The 21,674-nt window shown below is 34.9% G+C and overlaps 1 protein-coding gene across 1 annotated transcript in view; it reads right to left on the bottom strand.

The window, feature by feature from the left end:
- LOC150093600 (FAST kinase domain-containing protein 3, mitochondrial-like) overlaps window positions 1-21,674 on the bottom strand; it is a 75,028-nt gene that overhangs the window by 28,451 nt on the left and 24,903 nt on the right. The window contains exon 2 of the mRNA XM_090412905.1: window positions 5,595-5,729. Within this exon, the coding sequence (XP_090269031.1) occupies window positions 5,595-5,729 (135 nt within the window). The remainder of the gene's footprint in view (window positions 1-5,594; window positions 5,730-21,674) is intronic.

The following is a 21,674-nucleotide window of genomic DNA, read 5'->3' as shown; positions in this document are numbered from 1 at the left end:
TAATTATACAGCAAAGCTGCACACCATTCAGCTTGCACCGCATATAAAAAAGAACTGCTACCAAAAGTGTATAATTTATACAGACTCTTTGAATTTTTTATAGGCTATCTCCTCTCCTATGTATAATTCACATTCCAGTGCTTTGTAATGAAAACCCTTAATTTTGATGTTTGATTGTGCTGGATTCTCAGCCACACTGGAATTAAGGGAAATGAGAATGCAGCCGCAAGATCAGCTCATACTTTTTGCATGTACAGTTTGAAAGATCCCTATACAGACTTACAGGCATTTTATAAGATCAAAGCTAATTAAATATTACAAGCAAATATAAATAAATTAATATATTTATATATTGAGAAAAATTGGGGGTGCTGCAGTTCCGCAGTGCCTATGCATGAACCACACTTGGGTATAATTAATATATCATGAGCAGTTTCTCATGAACAACTTCTTTCCAATGAAACCAAAGGCAGTCATTATGGCAGGAAGCACTGACAAACAAATTGCATGATATTAAGCCTGAAATTAAGCATTAGCAATCTCAATGCAGAAAGGAAAGAGACGAAGTTGTGCTTGCTAGGTTCCACATAGGTCACACTTTTCTTAAATATTTTTATTTACTGAGGGCTGATGATCCACCTGTGTGTGAAAAAATGAAACAGGCATCTTACCATTCGTCATATTCTGATGGGGCGTGAGCACTTCACATGAGAGAGGAATGAAATGTTTACTTATCTGGCTGAGCTATATATACACTTCAACAGATGCTATCAGACTCAAACAAATTGTATGACATTTTTTTGTACATGATTATTATTTACTAATTTATCTATCTATGACCATTTATTAAACACTCTGTGAACTGCTGTAACCTTTGCTATGTTGCAGTATAACCTTTGCTGTCCTTGCACCAATGAACTTATATCAATCAATCAACCAACCAACCTGCCACATTTTTAACCCATAGGATGCATACATGATACATGAATAGCATCCTATGAAATCTTTGACTATGTTACAGACAATGTAGTCTTTAAATGGTGATGGTTCTGGGCAACAACATTGGATCTGGAAGATGCCATGAAGTATACAAGCATTTGTTGGACATATACCCTCTGTCCAAAAAGAAACCGAACTTTTGATAGAAAATAAAACACAGGCCAATTATAATTATTCAAATCATTAATTTAAATCAATATATACTCTCCCTCAGTTTCAATACAGCGTTTGGCATGGTCAATTAATTCGCTAAATAAGTTTTTTTATATTGATTTTTTGGGATACTGTTGAGGGTCATAGTTACTGCTGCTTGAACGTTTTCAATGGTGTCGTATTGCTTTCCTTTCATCAGCAAATGAAGTCTGGAGAAGAGAAAGAAGTCACAGGGTGCTAAATCAGGTGAATGATCAAACACAAACCAACTTGGTTTTGCTCAAAAACTGTCTCACAATGTTCGAACGATGAAATGGTGCATTATCATGCAGAAGTGACCAGCTGCCTGCATCACGATATTCCTGCCGCATGCGACGAATTCTCACTATCAATCTCATCAAAACTTCGAGATAAACCTCACCATTGACCGTTTGGCTAGGCAGAACAAATTCTTTGTGGATAATGCCCTTGGAATCGTAGAAACAAATCAGCATTGTCTTTACTTTTGACTTCTCCAAGTGACGTTTTTTTGGATGCCTTTCTTCTGGTGGTCTCCACTCAGCACTCTGGCGTTGTTTCAAAACACCACATTTAGTCACCAGTAATGACTTTTCATGAAGTTTGAGTCCTTACTAGCAGTTTTAAAGGTCCTTGCAGTGTTCAATTCGATCCATTTTTTTGGTTGTTGGTCAACTTGTGGGGAACAAATCACAAATTCAATTTACAAAGGGCCAAACTCTTGGTCAAAATGTTGTACACAGTTGATTTTGGAATCCCCAATTCATCTTCAATCAATCTCACAGATGATTTCGCATTTTCTTTGATGAAATCAAGCACTTTTTGGATGTTAAGTTCCCTCATTCAAGTTTTTGGACGGCCCAGCTTTTTGTCATCCTCAAGCGTCTCACGACCACTTTGAAATCGCTTAAACTCCTCGTAAACTTGAGTACGGGATAAGCATTCATTACCGTATGCTTTTTGAAGCATTTGATGCATTTTGGTAAAACGTTTACGAAGTTTAACACAAAAGTCAATCACAGCTCTCTGTTTGAAACTTGTTTTCCGACCATTCGTCAAAACACACTGTCACTCTTAGCACTATAACTCGGCTTCTAATGAAACAAATGTCATAAACAGTTGACACAACACTAATGAAGGTTGCCGCTTTCGACAACAGGTGGCAATCACTAGTTTCTTCTAATTTCAAAAAGTTCGGTTCTTTTTAGACAGAAGGTGTAAGAGAGAATGAATTATACCAAAAAACCACACCAACTATTAAAAAAAAACCTGAATAGCACAAACTTAAAAAGCAGTATTAGTAAAGATATATGCACAAAAAAGTCCTCTATTAATACTGTTCCTTTTTTTTTTTTTTTACTGTGGCATCATCTGACTGTTTTATATTTGCATGGTAATGATCTCTATTATTAAGATCACTTGGCAAAACAGAGGGATACAAAAAAGTATCCATAGCAATCAATGCAACTCCCAAATAAACTGTGCCAACATCAGTTACAGTTTACTCATGTCATATTCAGACTTCTAAGAGAAAAACTTGTCCAATTCATCAAACAGTGATATTTTGAAAAGGGAAGGAAATTTTTTTATTTACTTCTGTCTTTTTAATCAAAATAAAACTACTGAGTCTACAAAGTGTAAAGAATTATTATTCATTTTTATGACATAAAATTGTAATTATTATTACGGGAAACTCCAAGGAGTCCTTAGACTCATCGAGGGAGGCCCTAACATCATGTCAAGAACAACTATTCAACATTCACCCAGTATCTATCATACTTTGCCTTGAACTCATTCACAGTCATGGCACCCACAACAGACTGGCAGCTTATTCCACTCATTCACCACTCTCCAAGTAAAAAACTTAACTCTTTACCTAGCACTATTGTTTTATATTTTAGAGTTTGGCTCAGATATGATGATGATATATTTATACCATTTGGTCCCATGACTGCCAAACTTTAACCACATTCCTCAGCCAGCTGAACAAACAACTAGATTGATTGAATTCACCACTGTGATTGAAAACAATAACAAACACTTCCTTTTCTAGATACACTTGTTATACACCTTCCATTAGGCTGTCTTTGTTCATCTGCTGTAACCTACACACAGGAGCAGTGCCATAACTAGCTTTTCATGGGCCCCAGTGCAAGATTTTATTTTTATAAGTTATATTTTTTTTTTATAATTTATATTTTATAAATTATCTAGAGCCCAAAACAATAAGGATTGGATTGGAATATGAGGATGATATACAAAACCTAGCCAAAGAAATGAAAGACTACAAAATTTGAATATTGGAAATAAGCAAGATAAAATTGAACGTAAAAAAAAAAAAAATTAAAATCATACACAAAAATATTAAAAATATACATAAAAAAATTTAAAGTGAAATACGAAGAGCACTAAATGAAAATAAAAATGGGAAAGCAGCTGGTATAGATGAATACCAAATGTAACAGTGAATATACCTACCCATTTCTTATCCAAATACAAATGCAAGAAGAATGGTCAGATGAATGAAATATTGGATTGCTAATCAAAATACCAAAAAATAAGATTTAAATTATTGCAGTAATTGGAAAGAATAAAAAAAGAAATATACTACAAGCTAAGAGAAACACAAGCAGGATTTAGAGCCAACAGTAAATGTACAGATCAAATAGTAACACTCATAATAATAATAGAACAATCAATAGAATGGCAGTCAAATCTTTATATCAACTTTGCTGATTTAAAAAAACAACTTCTAATCAACTTAAAATAAAATTTATGAAAAATATAAAATACAAATCATGCACTATGGACACTTTCAGAAAATTTTGAAATTAAAACAGTAGTTTTAATTTCAAACAGGAATGCATTTTCTCCCTAACAATAGTTCTTATTATGCCATGAAAAGCACAAAAGGAATACAGTGGAATCTAATAGCAACATGATCTGGATTTTGCAGATTATACATGTTTATGCACATACACAACATATGAAGGCAAAAAATGAAAAAACTTGACTCACAGGTTAAGAATAAATAAAATGAAAATAAAGAACAAACAAAAGGAAGACATAGTACTGGATGGACAAAGTTAGAAACAGTGGAAAACTTTAATTACCTGGGATTAATAATAAATATTTTATTATTATTTTTATTATTATTATTTGACACCTCCAGGGAGTCCTAAGACTCATCGAGGGAGGGCACCTACTTTACAACTCTCCGTCTCCACCACTCAATCTCATCCACAACCTGCCTCATCTACACCTATACCATCTACTGTCCACCATCACCACTATTATTTTCACAGACAATCACAAACATCCATGCCCACAGCAGGATTCGAACCTGCAGCCTTTTGGCTGGAGAGCGGATACGCTAACCACTCGGCCTGGTTGGCTATAATAAATATACAGGGGAGAAGCAGAAGAAGTTATAAAATCTAAGATAAAGATAGCACAGAGAATTTTTAACATGTTAGGGAAAATATGAAGATCAAAGGAAACAGGTTCAAAAAACAAAACCAGATTATGTAATACAAATTTTAAACTTAATTTTACTCTAGACACCAGTTACATGGACAACAACCAAAACAATTAGGGAAAAAAACTGCAGCTTTTTTAAGTAAATACTTAAGAAGAATGAAAAAGATATCCAATAAAGAATTATGGCAGAAAACTAAACAAAAAACAATAATGTATGACATCAATCAAAATAAATGGAGATGGACAGAACATGTCCTAATAAAACCTAAAAATTATAAAGTCAACAAAGCAGTACAGTGAAATCTGCAAGGAAAGACAAAGAGAGGTAGACCAAATATGAGCTGGTGGAGAAAAACAGAACAAGAGCTTGGGAAGATTGGAAAGAATTGGACACAGATGAAGAAAAGGCACAAAACAGTCAGATGGAAATTTATGGTCAAGGCCCTAGGCTATCAATGGAGCGAAGAGGAACTGGAAAGGACCCGAGTTAAATTCATACAGAGGTAGCAGGGTTTTCCCCCCCAGAAAATTCAGGTTTTTCATACTGCATACATGCAAATTAGCAAGGAGAATACACAATTTACCAATAAAAAATACTATTGGTGTTGGGTAGTAGATGCATTGAGTGTCAATGATAGGGGCAATGTTAGATGTAGTTGGTGGATTAAGTAAGCAGTGGAGATGATGAGTTATGTGTAGTAGAATAAAAGGCTCTCCTTTGATGAGCCCTTGGAGGTGTCAAGTAACAGTAATGATAGTAATAATAATTTCTTCAAGAAAAAGATACAAAATTTGTAGCAAAAGAACTTGCTACAAATTCTCCAATGATAATCAATCAATTCTACAAAATTACCATTTGTCTTTAGATATAAAATGCTCACTATCAACTGTATACAAAGGTTATTACAGCTCATATAAAAATTTCATACTGAAATCATACGAACCACTACGAATGGACACAGCTAAGCTAGACTTTGGTAGACGATAATGGCCATACTGTGGGCATTCCAGGGACAAGGACCAATCTAAAAGCTTTAATTTATTCTGTAGTTGAAGAATTCCAGCTCTGCTGTCATCAGCTTTTAAAAGATATTTTGATAAATATTTCTCTTAGATTTATTTAATTATTTTTTAAATTCTAACAAAATATCTGAGCAATACCCCCCCCCCCCACTCTAGCATACATGCATATTAGGGTAGCAAATGTTTAATGTTTTGAATTTTGTATGAGGCACCTGCTCATTGTGTTTGCAATAAGAATAATTTTTAAAAAAATCTATGATAATTTGAAATGATTTAGAGTATATTTGGGAGTCATGATAGTTAGTTTTTAATATCACTCCCAATAAAATAACATATTTTGCTTTATCTTAAAAATTCACTTTAGTGCCAATAATGAATTTTTAAAAATTTTTTATTTAATTAATGATTTTTAAGATCTATTTTTTAAAATGAACATCAACTTCAGTTAAAGAGGAAATGACAAAATGGAACATTTATTTAAACACATTAATACAAAGCTTACAAATTCTTAAATTTACTGGTTTTGCTGCTGTTATTTTAGCAGCATTGCTTTCTTGATGTCAGGGTATTTCTCCCTGATCGCTTAGGACCAACAAAAGAAACTATTTCTGGTCTTCATCATTGTGCATAGTTTGTTGCATCCATCCATCTGGACCAAATCTCTTTCTGCAAAAGTTATTAACAACTCTCATGAATTGAATGATCTTCTTTTAGCAACTGGAATAACTTGTCTTCATTCCAGTCAGTAGCAATTGTAGCTCATTTCATTGGACTGTCTCCTCTGGACTTCTTCAAAGTTTCAACAATATCTTGTTTCATCTTAAAAGAAACATTTTTATTGAAAATAGCAAATGCGATCAATTCCTCTGAAAGGCAAATGTGCTCTGGGAATTTTCACAGTGCAGCATTTGCAACTGCTTCATTCACTTCCTCATACAGATAAATGTCTGTCAGGAAATGTACGTCATTCCTGGGGGCAGATCCAACAGATGGAGCTTAGAACCAGGCTTTAACATAGAGCCTAACAGTGAATATGGAGATACTCAAGATTCCTTCCTGTTCCTTCTTTGCCTTTCCCTTTCTGAGATTTTTCCATTCTTTAAATACACCTTCAACTCTGTCCATGACATGCTTTTTCAACTTTGCAAGTATTCTCACCAAAACATCCTGGGCTCTGAAATGAGATGCCTCCCTATTGTTTATTTAATTACCTTTTTGTAATGAAACAATGCCATGACCTTTTTTTGTAGAAAAGAGTTTTGAGTGGGGGCAATGTGGCTGACATCTGTCCAATAAGCAATATTTCCATTGTCTTCAGGTAGCAATGCATCTTGCCAATTATGCTTGCCATTTTTATAATGTAACTGAAGACTTCTTATCTATCATTGTAGTTCATTTATTATATTTATTAAGCTATCACAATATACACAAACTTTGACATGACATCAAGACTTCTAAACATTCAATAATTTGTTAAATTTTTACTGAATTTTTTTAATTATTATATAGAACAAAAATGAAAAGGTGTCTCATAGAAAAATCTAAGCTTTGAAAATAAGGAGCACCCTAATACATATGTAATATAAGCAAATTCACTGAACACATTAAAAGGCAAAGAAAATTGGTACAGCAAGTTACAGTATCTGAATTACATGGAAGTGCTGGAGACTGGAAGAGGAAATTGTTGCATAATGAGTATTTTGTGCATTTATCCCATACTTTACAGATATCAGACACAGACTTTAAGAAGTTTTGTCACAGTTTCCCCTTTATGTAGAAGACAATATTTTGTATTACGAATGACCATAGTTTTAGTAGTATCTGTATCAAATGTCATCAAATTAGTAGTATTTTCTTTTCACATGAGATGTTTGTGAAGCTATGTTGAGCTAAACTGAACTTTAGAAACACTACTGTCATCAAAGTCCTGACACAAGAACATGTGCCAATGTCCAAAATTATTAAATGTTTAATGAATGCATATAGTGAATCTGTCACATTTGAGCATAGAGTTTGGAGATGCTTTATTGAAATTAACATGGCCAGAACTTCAAAGATAATTTTAGATATGCAGAAAACTAGCAACAGCCAAAAATGAGGAAAGGAAATGGTGTAAAGAAACTTATTATGAAAGAACACCATATATAACCAACAGTTGACACCTTTGAGATTAAAGGTGGGGTGTTATGACACCCCACCTGTAATCTCAGCCATTGTGACACTTAAACAATGTTAAGTGTCACAACTGTGGAGAAGTACAAAAAGGAATTTGTTCACATTTAGATTGAAGAGTTGAGGATTGTATTCCTAGGAAAAACACTTAAAATGGAAGTCTGTTACACTAACAGCAGTAGAAGAGATGAATGAAGAGGAAAAATTTACATCAAATTCATTTCATTTGTATCACTATCATGCAACAATTGCATCTTTAATATTTCAATACAGACAGTTTGTACATCACTTATTTGGTTTAACAACTGATCTTTTCTTATTTGGTTTCCGGTCTCTGGCTAGTTTCACTATTCTTTTTGGGTCCATCCAATTAACATGTTGATTTCATTCCAATCTTCTCTATTCTTATTAATGGTTTATGGTTGTAATTGGCATTATTATATATATTTTCCTTTTTTTTATTCTACCAAATTGTATTTTGTTAACTTTTTTTTTTGTTATAATTTCGTGTGTTGTATTTGTGATGTTTTCTATTCTTGTTTCACATGCAAACGTCAATATTGGTCAGACTATTGATTTATATATTCTTATTTCTGTTAGATCTTTGTTTTTCCATATAGTTGAATTTAGATATCCTGACAGTTTATTAGCCTTCAAGGATTATTCTTTCACTTCATCCTGTATTATATTTTCATTGTTCAAAGTTATTCCTCATCATCAAATTCCTGACATGTACCCTCACTCAAGGGGTGTACAGGATATGATAGTACTACATGAAAAATTTACATCATTACTAACTTCCTATCTACAATTTTCCTCCAAATCAGTCTGTTATTTGTCAAGACTCCAACATTATCAGATCTTATATTTCTATCATCTAAGGCACTTGGTACCGTATCAATCCACCTATATCTTGGTCTTCCTCTGGGTCGTTTTCCTGCCAACCTGGCAGAGAACACTTGTTTTGCTAATCTTTCCTCGTTCATTCTGTTTAAATGACCATACCACCTGAGATTAGCTCTGCTAATGCATTCCTGGATGAAGACAACGTCAAGTTCTTTCCTAATATCCTCGTTTTTAATATGATATTGCCATTGATGGCATCTGTTCACGCCTATAATCTTTTTCAGGACTCTCATATCTGCGGTCTCTAATCTTTGGTGAAGTGTTTTACTTCTGACCCAGCTCTCAGATTCATAAGTTAAAATTGGTTTGAACACTGTCTTGTATACAGCTAATTTAGTGTTCCGACTAATTTCTCTCTTATTCCATATGAATTTATTCAATTGACTTCCTACCATACCAGCTTTGTTGATTCTGTTGTCTATTTCCATATTTAATTTACCATCTTCACTAAAAATCGTGCCTAAGTAGCTGAAATGTTTTACTTGTTCCACAAATTCTCCGTTCACAACACACAGGTGACATTTTCAACGATTCTACCTATTTTCCTTGTCTTTGTCCTTTTATTGCTGACCTTCATACCATATTTAGTACAACAGTTATTCAATTTAGTTAGGGAATCTTGCAAACTTGTAACAGATTTATTTAAGAAGTATAACATCATCCGCATAAAGCAAAGAGCTGACATTAACATCTCCAATTCTGATATCATGTTTAATATCACTTTCCTTCATAATGTGATCCAAATAGATAATGAATAACAGAGGGGTTAATGTACATCCTTGTCTCACACCAGATTTTACATTAAACCATCTTCTGTACTTCCTTCAATTCTAACTGCTGACTTGCAACTCAAATAAAGACTAGGTATTGCTTTATATAATGCCCCATTGACACCATATAACTGTAGCGTATAGAATAGCTTCTCTCTCTTGGCACCTTGTCATATGCCTTTTCCAGATTGACAAAACTTAAATACAGATCTTTGTTATATTCCCATGTTTTCTCAACTAATTGTTGTAAAGTGAAAATCTGATCCTGACAACCTCTATTTGGCCTGAATCCAGCTTGTTTTTCACCAAGCTTTTCTTCCTCAATTCTTCTCAACCGTTTCTCAAGTATACTGGCATAAATCTTGTCAGAAACACTCAGTAGGGAAATACCTCTGTAATTCTCACAGAGTTTTATTTCCCTTTTTATATATGGGTACTACTAGAGCTGTACTCCAATCATCAGGAATTCACCCCTCTGTCCAGGCCTTCTGAACTATGCAGTGCAGCCACTGTAAGACTTTTATACCACCATACTTCAGCATTTCTGGAGATGAATATCATCTACTCCTGCTGCCTTTCCACATTTCAAGCCTTTGATGGCTTTTTCTACTTCAAGTATGGATATGTATTCCTGACTGCATGCCTGGTCAGTGTTTTTTTACCACTGTGCTGTTATCACTGCTTGTTTCATTTAGCAGTTTTTCAAAGTAATTACTCCATACTTCAAGGATATCTTTTTCTCTAGTTTTCATGTCACCTTTATCGTTTCTAACTCCTTTTACAGCACTTTTTCCTCCATTTCTAAGCTTCTTCAACAACCTCCAGAATATCTTATCAACTTCTTGATATTTATTTTCTATATTCTTGCCAAAGTCCTCCCATGACTTTTGTTTAGCTAGTTTTATACAGTGTTTAGCTTTCTTACATTTGTCTGTATTCTCTAAGAGCACAAGCTGACTTATTTGCCAGGAACTTTTGGTATGCTTTCTTCTTTTCCTTCACTGCCTCTTTAACTTCCTGTGTCCATCATGGAGTTCTGATTTTTCTATCCTTGCAGACAACCTCACCACATGCCGCTCTGGTTGAATCAATCAGGGTTTTTTTCAAGGTTTTTTCACTGAATCTCCAAGGTTTGGTTCTTGTTCTCAAACTCTTTCATTTTTTTTTTTCAATAATATTTGTGTATTTTAGTCTACAGTTCACATATGAGAGCTGCTCAACTTTTATTCCCTTTAAAACTTTTTTACGTGTCATTCTTTTCAATATGAAATTGAATTTTATCTTGCTCAAGACTAAATAGTGATCGTTACCAATTTCAAATCCTCTGTACACTCTGGTGTACAGAGGATTTGAAATTGGTAACGATCACTATTTAGTCTAATGTGTTTAGTCTAGAATAGTGATCGTTACCAATTTCAAATCCTCTGTACACTCTGGTGCCCTGCACCAAGGAGAAAACATCACTATCAACAATAACATACTCAATGAGACTTTTCTTATTCCTTGCCTCTTCTCTCCATGTGAATTTGTGCACATTTATATGTTGGAACATGGTGTCAGTAATAGCCAGTCCATGTCTTGAGCAGAAATCCATCAGGTATTTGCCATTATTATTAGCTTTGCTCTTTTCTCCAAATTTTCCCAAAAATTTTTTGTATGTCTGACAATCACTTCCTACTCTGCTTTTTAGATCCCCAACAAGGACCAACTTTCCTTTTTCATTGTGTCAGTAGCTTTCTCTAGAGCCTCAAAAAATTCCTCCACTCCTACCTTAGTAGAGCCTTCTGTGGGACCATAGGCACAAATAAGTCTCATTGTCCAGTTCCTCATTCTGATATTTGCCCACGTCATTCTACTTGAGACTGCCTGCCATTCAAGAAGATTAGCCTCGTATTTAGTGTTGAATACTACGGCTACTCCTTCTTTTCCTTGATTGTTATTGCCTGAATATAACATTTTGTATTTATTGCTCAGAAATATCTCACCAGTTTTTGTCTTTTTTGTTTCAATCGCCCCTATTATGTCGATCTCATACTTATCTAATTCCTCAGCAAGCTCCATTTCTTTGCCATTCAGGCTTCTTATGTTGTTAATACTGATCTTTAACTCTGGTGATGTTGAGTTGGGGTGTGCTTTCAGATTTATTTTCAGATTGAAAGTTATTCCTAAGTATTAAAATTTCACTACTTGTTCCAGTATTTTTCCATTTAGTTCTAATTTACATCTGACTGGCTCTTTTGCAATTACCATTGTTTTTGATTTCTCTGTTTGATATTTGCATGTTAAAACTGTTTCAAATCTATAGGAGTTTCAATAATTGCTTATGGACATCATCTTCATTTTCTGTGAGTAATGATACATCATCTGCATATCTAAATTTAAATTTTCTTCTTAAAATTTTTTTCCCATTTAATTTGTTTCTTAAATTCTGTTAATATTTCATCCCTGATTATATTAAATAAACAAGGATTTAAAGAATCACCTTGTCTGATCCCTTTCCTTATATGGATTTTTTGTGTATTTATGTTCTGATATCTTATTATACATTCATTTTTTTGTCTATATATCTTTGATTATTTCAATGATTTGCAGTGGTATCTTTCTTGATGCCAGTACTTTCAGGACATCCTATAATCTGATTCTGTTGAAAGCCTTCTCTAAGTCAATAAAACAAATAAATATTGGTTTGTTAAATACCACTGCTTTTTCTGTTATTTGCTTTATAACAAATATAGCATCACTGCATGATCTTCCCTTACGGAATCATTATTGTTTATCATTATAATTTAGTCTTGATTCTAAGTCTTGTATATATTTTTAGGATGGTGCAGAGTAAGTTTCTTCCTTGATAATTTTTGGGTTCAGATTTTGTTCCCTTTTTAAATATTAGTATTGTAATTTTTATTCTCCATTCATTGGGAATTGGTCTTTTCTCAAAGATATTATCAGACCTCCATGGAGGTCATTGTGGGCAATCTGTACTCTAATGCCAAAAGATCATCAAATTGTGACTTGAACCCATTCCCAGTTTCTTAAAGATATGTTTAATCAAATTTTTTGTGTTTTAAGTCATTTCTTATTTACCTCCATATTTTAGCATTTCTTGGTAAATTACATCAGTTCCAGATGATTTCCTTTTCAATTTTGAGATGAATAATTCTATTAAATTATTATTTATTTCAATTTCATCTGTATTTTCTGGCTTTGGTATTTCAGACATTTTTTATTTCTTCTCCGCCTTCAATATAATTTGTAAAATAGCTTTCCCACTGTTCTCTTTCTATGATTGGTAATATTTATGTCATCACAAATTTCTGTTCTTTGATTTCGGATCATTCTTCATACTTGTTTCTGTACTCTGTAAAATTCATATTCAAGTTGTTTAAAATAACTGTCCTGATATTCTGTTTTATGAGTCTTATTTTGTTATTTATTTCATTTCTTATTCTCTTATATTCTTCTAAATATAAGAAGAATTGGCATCAGGAGTCTTGAAAAATTATTAATTGATATAAGATCTACTGAGAGTCATGGAAACTGAATTCTATTGGGAGGAATTGTGAGCATCTATGTGTAAGAGCGACAATGTTAGGCAACTGTGTTAATGATGGGAATAGGTATTATTATAGAAATGAGTGCAGTATGTATGCATGGGCAAAATATGACGGATGTATTTCTAGAGAGAGTAAATAAGAAAAATGAGAAGGTATGGATTTGCATAAGGTGTAATATTTTGATGGCCTCCAAGATATGAGTAAATGAGTAGTGAATGAGTCAATGTTAGACAAAGGATGAAAGGCAGTGAGGATTATAATCCTCAACCACATGCGGCTGCTGGTAGTACAATGCAGAAGGATATACGTGAAAATAAATGCCAAAAGAGATTGACGGAACAAAAGCAAATGTAACTGAGGGAATAAAAGAGTATGAAAAAATGTGATGACAGCAGGAAAGAAAGGGAGAGAGAGAGAGAAAGAGAATGCTTGCCAGAATTTTAAGAAGGAAAGTGTAGACACTGAGTTGACCACCTTATGAGAAATGAGATGAAGTATATGAACAAGATTAGATTTGGTGGATGCGAGTGAAAAGGCATAAAAGAATTATTATTATTAACATCCGACCTCCATGGAGTCAGAGACTCATTGTGGGAGGTACACACTATTGCACACAATGCTCATCCAACTTAAAATGATTCAATGCGTATACATTCGCAACACACTCAGGGCCATGATTCCTCTCACCAACCACTCTCCATGCAAAGAACCTGCTCCTCACTCCTCTGCTGATACCCTCTTTACACAGTTTCCAGTGATAGCCTCTTTTTACCCTCTTCCATTTTATAAAAAATCTCTTCCATGTCAACCTGATAACAACACCTGACTAGCTTATATGTCTCAATCATATCCTCACCCCCCCTTCCTCCTATTCAGAGGCTTTGCAATTTACATTCTCTCAATCTGTCCTTGTACTCCACATTCCAAAGACAACTGATAAACTTTGTGAATCTTCTCTAGACCCTTTCCAACATATCCTTGCCACCATGAAAACCTGGACCAGATCTGTGCACTAATCCATATGAGGCTGATCAAGGCCTTATACAATGGATGAAACCTCTTTATTTCTGAATGTCAAGATCCTCTGCATCATTGCCATTATCCAACGTGTTGTCTTCACAACTTGTGCAATGTGGCCCCTGAATTTCAGATCTTTATCCACCATCACCACTCCCAGATCTCTCATTTCCTCTACCTCCTTTAAAGTTTCCCACCAAGTGTATTCCATCATTGCTTACCAAATTTCAAAACTGCAATGCTGAACTGCGAGCTCCACCTACCTGCCCATTCATGCAATTTATTCAAGTCCTCCTGCAAGGCCACAGAATGAAAGAAAATAGGGGGGAAAAAGGTGGCAAATGACATGAGAGTGGTCACATATGGAGATTTCATTATTAAAGGTGTGGTGAACAAGAGAATGCTCAAGGTCTGTTTTCCAGGAGGGGAAGATGAACAGGGTGATTGATAGTTTGAGTAATTATAATACCGGAATTAACTCACGTAAATTATTATTTATTAGTATGTAAATAATAATTTATGGGAGTTAATTCCTGTATTATAATTATTTAAATATGCATACTCACGATAATTCCTGATTGATGGCTTAGATATCACATTATCCTGTCCACACCAAATCATTTGGTGTGGACAGGATAATGTGAGGATAGATATTAGGAGGTTTACTAAGGAGAGTGAAAGATAACTGCATAGCAGAAAAGGTTGTTGATGTGACAAGTTACAACAATTAGCAAGAATCATGAACGGTACATTGGGAGAGCTATGTGAGAAGAAAGGAGTGCAAGTTTGTTAATGCATGGGAGACATTCGAGGGAAAGATGAAGCTGTAAAAAAATGATGGACTGCATTTAAATGGATTACTATGAGTCAACTAAAGAGATTGTTGCTAGAAGGAAATGTAATGAGTGATGTGAACAAGAATCAGAGGAAGTAAGTGATGATGTGAAAAATCAGGAGAGTGAAACAGGTGAAGGCAAAGTGCTTATGAACAGAGAGAGAGAAAACAGGAATGCAAAATAAATGGGAGGAAATTGTGGGGAGTATTCAGGTGGACAGAGAGATATGGCATAAGGATAATGCATGATAAAAGCAGTAGTGAATGCATGTATGGGAATGGTAAGCAGAGAAATGGGACAACCAGGGAGTAGATGAGTGAGGAGATTTTGGAAGTAAATGATGATAAAGGTAAGAAAGCATGGGCAGGTGTGAAGAATTCACAGCTGAGAGGTAGCATGGTAGCTGGTTACAGACCTAGAAATGAACTGTGTTTATTATGAAAATTATGGAAACAACTATCGCATTAGAGTAAAACTTTAGTTTAATATAAACTAAAATAGACAATTGCCGTTTCGACCTTCACATTAAGGTCATTTGGAGTATACACATATACAGAAAAAACAAGCAGCACTACAATCTACATAGTGTGCTAAAGTTACTGATTAACTGTTAAAACTATTGGCCTGACCTCTGAGGTTAAAAAAAAAAACACCTTACTACGTCAAAGCTAGTTCTCTATTATTATTATTAGGTCACAAAATAAAATTAAAGCTGGAGAACATGTTCACATTAAAAAAAAATTATATAAGTATAATATAATTTATAGTAATCAGTATTGATAGTGGCCAATAAAAGCTAAAAATTGCTTAGAGTCCTGAAGTTAAGAGTTTGCTGGAAAACTAAGTGGGCTGAATGTGAACCATCCAAATTTTTGGGATTTTTATGCCACAATTATTGTTAAGATTGGGGTGGTTAATCAAAATTTCACATGCTTCTTTGAATTTCCGTTCAATTTCCAGCTTCAATTTAATTTTGTGACCTAATAATAAAGGACTGGCTTCGATGTAGTAAGTTTTTTTTTTTCTTTACACCAGATGTCAGGCCAATAGTTTTAATGGTTAATTAGTAACTTTAGCACACCATGTACACTGTATTGCCATATATATGTTTTTTGTATATATGTGTATACTCCAGATGATGATCTTAATTTGAAAGTCGAAATGTCGAGTGTCTACTTTAGTTTATGTTAAACTAAAGTTTTACTTTAACGCATAGTTGTTTCCACAATTTTCATAATGTCTTTGAATCACCGTGTAAGCATGAAGGAAAGGAACCATGTTTATTTATGAATGTCAGGAGCATCAGAAATAAGGGAGATGAAAGTGTTTCACTGATTGAGTTCATTTGTGCAAAATGTTGTTGGGATAAAAATATGTTGGATGAGGATATCTGATAGGATAGATGGTTGGATAAGTATATCCTAACAGGAATAGAAATGAGGAGATGCAATCAATGTTTTTCATGAAAAGAGGAAAGACAAAAAGGAAGTGTTGAGAATGTCGATACCAGAAAAATTATATTATACTTGAGAACTAATTATGTTATTGTTTATAATGAAGGTTTAATTTCTTGATCATCTAACTAGAGTAATTATTTGGACAAAGATCAAGTGTTAACTAATAAATATTTATTAAAAATTCTAGTTTCACCAAACTTTAGCTGTTGGCATCTTCAGGGTACAAGCACTTAGGTTAAAAAACATTGCACAAATATGAATAACTATAAAATTCTAGCGATTATAGTTATAAACTAAAATAGCATTGAACATGAGTGATACACGTATCGCGTGTACATGATTAACTAGTTGTTGCTAAGGGACGTTCTGTAGTTTGCATCGAAGTTCATTTCCTGTGTGTTAAGAGATCTAATTAGAGTTTTCCATATCTCTGGGAGTATTAAACCCTGGATCCTGTTAAGGTTATCAACAGAGCGAGTGACTGTAGCTGCTTCTTTAAACATTTGGGAGTGGTAGTCTTCTTCTATGTAAGGGGAACAGCTTTTATCCCACTCAATGACATGGTTAGTTATAGAAAAATGAAATGACAGGCCTGATATGCCTTGTCTGTTGTTTTTGACGTAACCAATGTGTTCCTTCTGTCTAATCTCGAGGCTTCTTGATGTCTGCCCGATGTAACTTGAACCACATAAGCGTGAAATATTGTAAACTCCAGCATATTTATAGAAAGGACGGTTATCTTTTGGAGATCTTAGTAGTTGAATTGTTTCTATAGGTTTGAATGTCGCTCTTATTTTGTGTGGTTTGAGGAGACTAGCAAGCTTGTCTCTACCAGATAACCAAGTTATTCTTAATTTCTCAGACCACATCTTGAAGAAACATGAAATCGCTATTCTCAAGAAAGGTTTCAACTATGCCATAGCTCCTCAACAGATACCTAAAGTGGAATTCATCTGCAGTTTAGACAAAGCAATCTCATTATTACCACTACACATAGCAAATGATCTCAAACTAACCCTCCTCTCTCCTAAAACCACAAAACAAAACTTCACCTCTCCAGATAGAAGAACTATTCATAATCTAAAAAGGAATAAAGACATCATAATACTTAAGGCAGATAAAGGCGACAGTACTGTAATACTGAACACCAAGGACTGCAAGGATAAAGTAAACAATCTACTATCAGACTTGTCTGTTTACCATATTTTAACGAAAGATCCTACTGGCCAACAGATCTGATTAAAAAACTAAAATCCATGCACCCTTTAACTCCAAGACTATGGTGTTCCAAAAGTGCACAAAGATGGTATTCCTTTATGCCCTATTGTGGATGGAATCAACTCACCTACCTACTTATTGTCCAAACATCTCTCCAAACTCTTACAACAACATATCCATAACTCAGAGAGTTACATCAGAAACTCTCAACATTTTGTGGAAAAATTAAAAAATATTACCATATTGGAAATATAATAAGAATGACATTCAAACCTATAGAAACAATTTGGAAACTACTAAGATCTCCAAAAGATAACCATTCTTTCTATAAATATGCTGGAGTTTACAATATTCCATGCTCATGTGGTTCAAGTTACATCGGGCAGACATCAAGAAGCCTCGAAATTAGACAGAAAGAGCACATTGGTTATGTCAAAAACAAAACAGACAAGACATATCAGGCCTGTCATCTCATTTTTTTTAAAACTAACCATGTCATTGAGTGGAATAAAAGCTGTCCCCCTTACATAGAAGAAGACTACCACTCCCGAATGTTTAAAGCAGCAGCTACAGTCGCTCACTCTATTGATAAGCTTAATAGGAACCAGGGCTTAATACTCCCAGAGATATGGAAAACCCTAATTAGATCTCTCAAAACACAGGAAATTAACTTCAATGCAAACTACAGAATGTTCCTTAGCAACAACTAGTTAATCATGTACACGCGATACATGTATCACTCACGTTCAATGCTATTTTAGTTTGTAACTATAATCGCTAGAATTTTACAGTTATTCATATTTGTGCCATGTTTTTTAACCTAAGTGCTTGTACCCTGAAGATGCCAACAGCTAAAGTTTGGTGAAACTAGTAGATTTAATAACTATTTATTAGTTAACACTTGATCTTTGTCCAAATAATTACTCTATGCTGTTGTTTGTTTTAATCCTTTATCCAAGCATAAACAAAGAAAGTTTGTACATGAAGTATCATCAGAACTAATGAACTCCCCCCACCCCATACACATTCAAAAATTATGAAAAAAATCAACTCATTGCTACCTACAAACTCATCAACCAAATTTGCAACTTGCTAACCTTCTCCAAAAGACAAACTCTCAACAATGATGCTACCTGGCATACAAAGTACCATGTTTGTGTAAATTGTCTTACTATGGACAAACAGAAAGATCTATAAATAAATGTATCTCTGAACATCAAGACCACATCCATCTCATCAAACCTCATAAATCTGGCCTTGTGCAACATGCAATTGAAAACGCTAACAACAGGATCCAATGGAATAACGCTAAGCTGCTACATAGATCTATATATAAACATGAATGTTTATATAAAGAAAGTGCTGAAGCCTTCTTCACAGACCTAATCTTAAACAAAACAATTGTCTCACTATTCCAAAAGTTTGGGAAATTGTCATACTCAATTAAATAAATCTAGCTGTTATACTTTAATCTAACTGATAAGCTTAGGCGTTGATGGTTATTCATGACTTATTTTTCACGGTATTAACAACACCACAAACACTTTTATCCACAAGGATGTTTTATTAACGCTAATATTTCGCTGATTTTCCAACTCAGCATCATCAGAGCACAACACACATGTAAACACGACAGTGAATGAGTGAAACAATATAATTGCAAAAGACAAAAGATCTAAAGTCCTATTTTTGGCACCCTCTAACGAAAAAAAAAAAAAAAAAAAAGGCAGCAGTTATCCAGGAGTTTTTCTTAGCATAACCGTCTCCCAAATTTTTGGCAAATTAATGCAACCATATTTGTTAAGGTTGGGAGAATTCTTCAAAGCCATTGCTGACTCAAAAAATAATCTTTCAGATCTATAACGACTCCTAAATAGCACATTCGTTTTCCTCCATCTAATCCTGTGTGAAGAAGTGTCCAAAGCGTGGTCTGCCAGTCCCGACTTGCCATAGTAGTAGTAGCGAATGTATCTTTCATGTTCTTCCAGGCGGATGTTCACTGATCTTCCTGTTTGCCCATAATAGGCCAAGTCACAGTCACATGGAACTTCATACACTCCTGGGTGTGCTAAAGGGTGAAGTTTATCCTTTGGTGAGCGGATCAGAGTTGCCAGCTTGACATGAGGCTTGAAGGTGGTGCGAAGGCCATGTTTCAGCAATACTTTGGCTATCTTTTCCGATGTACCTCTGATATAGGGAATGGAAATGGTCATGTTGTTTTCTTGTGTATTAGGGGGGGGGGGGGCAGAGTAATGGGCCTATGTAGTATTTTTTCTATTTTGTAGGGGTTGTAGCCGTTGGCTAAGAACGTATGGCGCAGGTACTGGAGTTCAGTGGTCAGAGCTGTATCGTTAGAACAAATGGCTCTGGCTCTGTGTGTAAGTGTTTTTAAAATGCCGTACTGTTGGACTGGATGATGATGTGATTGTTTATGTAGGTATCTTCCTGTGTGTGTAGGCTTCCTGTAAATAGAAAAAGATAGTGATCCATCTGAAAGGCAGGTGACTAATGTGTCAAGAAATGGTAGACAGTTATTTGATTCTTTTTCTACTTTAATGTGAAGTGAATTTTGGGGTGTTGGCTAAACTGTTTAGGTAGGTGACAAAAGCATCCAAAGTGTCTTGTCCATGGGGCCAGATGGCAAACACATCATCTACATAGTGCCACCAAACTTGTGGCTTGTATGTAGTTGTGGTAAGTACTTTGTTTTCAAAGTGTTCCATGTAAAAATTTGCTAACGGGGGGGGGAACCCATAGCAGTACCATTAATCTGATTATTACAAAAGCCGATAAAGGAAATGCAACAGTTATCATGAATAAAGAAGAATATAACAAAAAAATGCAAGATCTCATATGTGACAGTTCCACGTATCAAAGTATACATCGAGACCCTACAATGTCGCAAAAGAAAAAAGTCCGAAAATTACTGAAAAAAGTGACATCATGGCCCAAAGAAATCATCAGGAAAATAAAACCAATTCATGTTAAAACACCCCGTATTTATGGATTACCAAAAATCCACAAAACTAATGTTCCCCTACGTCCCATACTTGATAGCATAGATAGTCCCACATATAAACTGGCCCGGCATTTAGCTAAGTCACTTGCCCCTCTTACTGGCAACTCCTCTACTTTTGTAAAAAATTCAATCCATTTCAAAACACTGGTTAAAAATCTAATCCTAAAAAATTCAGACATCATGGTTAGTTTCGATGTCACCTCCCTATTTACCAATGTACCACTTATAGACACTCTTGATTTAATCAAGTCTAAATTTCCCCCAGATATTTTTGAATTATTTCAATTTACCATGAATGCAGGTTACTTTACATGGGGGGGGGGGAAATTCTACAAACAGATTAATGGTACTGCTATGGATTCCACCCTCTTCCCCCCCCCCCCGCCCCATTAGCAAATTTTTACATGGAACACTTTGAAAACAAAGTACTTACCACAGCTACATACAAGCCACAAGTTTGGTTGCGCTATGTAGATGATGTGTTTGCCATCTGGCCCCATGGACAAGACACTTTGGACGCTTTTGTCACCTACCTAAACAGCCAATGCCCCAAAATTCACTTCACAGTAGAAAAAGAATCAAATAACTGTCTACCATTTCTTGACACATTAGTCACCCGCCTTTCAGATGGATCACTATCTTTTTCTATTTACAGGAAGCCTACACACACACAGGAAGATACCTACATAAACAATCACATCATCATCCAGTCCAACAGTACGGCATTTTAAAAACACTTACACACAGAGCCAGAGCCATTTGTTCTAACGATACAGCTCTGACCACTGAACTCCAGTACCTGCGCCATACGTTCTTAGCCAATGGCTACAACCCCTACAAAATAGAAAAAATACTACATAGGTCCATTACTCTGCCCCCCCCCCCCCAATACACAAGAATACAACATGACCATTTTCATTCCCTATATCAGAGGTACATCGGAAAAGATAGCCAAAGTATTGCTGAAACATGGCCTTCGCACCACCTTCAAGCCTCATGTCAAGCTGGCAACTCTGATCCGCTCACCAAAGGATAAACTTCACCCTTTAGCA

Source organism: Typopeltis vanoorti, chromosome 23 (assembly GCF_054136105.1).
Source record: "Typopeltis vanoorti isolate ZY-2024b chromosome 23, IOZ_Tvanoo_1.0, whole genome shotgun sequence".
In the NCBI taxonomy this organism is placed as follows: domain Eukaryota; kingdom Metazoa; phylum Arthropoda; class Arachnida; order Uropygi; family Thelyphonidae; genus Typopeltis; species Typopeltis vanoorti.
The sequence above is the reverse complement of the archived record's forward strand: the minus strand, read 5'-3'. Positions and strand labels throughout refer to the sequence as shown.